We start from the raw sequence: 1345 nt of genomic DNA on the forward strand, positions 1-1345 counted from the left end.
GCGGCGCGCTGGCCGGTCCCGGTGGGCCGGCCCTCTGGCCGGCTGCGCAGCGGGGAGGGGCTCTTCCGGCTCCCGGCATTCATTTCTACCCAAAGGGAAGTCTGAAAAGCGCTCCTCTCCAGACGGTGCCTTCCAGTGACTGTCCACAAACACGCCCGAGAGGGCTTCCACCCTCACTGGCAGCCAGCACCCATCTTCCTCGTGGGTGCTTCCTGGAGAAGGTGGGGGTGCCCGGCATGCAACAGCTGCTCGTCACCCTTCTCGCCTGTCTTCCACAGCCACCAGCACAGGGCTGGGCACCAGGTGGGCACCGGGAACACCTGGAAAGCAACGCTCATGGGCTTGGAAAACAGCCACGGCCAGCCCCCGTCGGAGCGGGCGGGGTCCCCCGCCCCCGCGCTCACCCGCCTCCCCGCGAGGCCGGAGCCATGTCCACCGCAGTGGGGAGCGCGCGCCATCCTACAGAGGCTGCCTCGTCTTCGGCCTCCCGACAGCTCCAGAAGGGAGAAGGCCGTGTCGCTGGCAGGCAGACTGGCCCATTTCTCGGCCGCAACGAGCGGACTGTGGAGCAAGGGGCCGGGCACCGCCCTGGCAGAGGCTGCACGCGGGCCGCGCCACGGGGCGCCGGCCCTCACGGCCCAGAGCCACCAGACACCCCCGTCACTGCGCCACTGCCTTTCAGGCGCGCCCCAAAGAGAAGCAGGGGTGGGGACGCCCAGCACGGCGTGGCCCCCGCCGAGGACGAGGGGAGCTGTGGGAGGTGAGTCCACGACAGGGCCCGCTGCCCTCCGACTGGACACTGCCCGCCTTGGCCCGTTCCGCCTTCGAAGCCCCCCGGGGCTCTTCCCAGGGCCAGGCTGAAGCCTGCCTGCCCAGCGGCGCCAGGGGGCCTGCCGGGTGCCCCCTGGAGACACAAGAAGCAGGACGGTCCTTTACGGGGGCTGAAGACAGTTCCCCACCGCCCCCCGCAGGCCCGGGCCACAGCTGGGCCGGGCCCAGGTGCTGACAGACACGCCCCTCGCGCCTCGCCGGCACCACCGGCCTCATCACCGCTTGCTCCTCTTTGAAATTCACCCTGCAGCAAGCGCTTTTTAAAATCACGCACTAGCGTATTTTAAAGAGCATTTTCCGCGCAGATCCATTTGCTGGGCCACGCTGCGGCGTGAGATGGAACTTCAGCGCGGCCCCTCCCGGGCCCGTGTGGAGCGCGGCCGGCTTGCGTCTGCGACGAGACACAGCCGAGGCGCTGACGTGCAGTGTTCTCCTCAGCGTCCACTGCTGCCTAGGACGCCCCTTGCAGAGGAGCACTGCCCACGCAGAATCCGGTCCAGAAACGCGCATTCCG

The 1345-nt window shown here is 69.0% G+C and overlaps 1 protein-coding gene across 1 annotated transcript in view; it reads left to right on the forward strand.

The window, feature by feature from the left end:
• The window catches only part of LOC101633642 (serine/arginine repetitive matrix protein 1-like), a 48079-nt gene that overhangs the window by 2140 nt on the left and 44594 nt on the right, over window positions 1-1345 (forward strand). The window contains exons 5-6 of the mRNA XM_004687073.2: window positions 683-760; window positions 972-1080. Of these exons, the coding sequence (XP_004687130.1) occupies window positions 683-760; window positions 972-1080 (187 nt within the window). The remainder of the gene's footprint in view (window positions 1-682; window positions 761-971; window positions 1081-1345) is intronic.

This window comes from Condylura cristata, unplaced genomic scaffold, assembly GCF_000260355.1.
Source record: "Condylura cristata isolate star-nosed mole 26May11 unplaced genomic scaffold, ConCri1.0 scaffold00022, whole genome shotgun sequence".
NCBI lineage: Eukaryota > Metazoa > Chordata > Mammalia > Eulipotyphla > Talpidae > Condylura > Condylura cristata.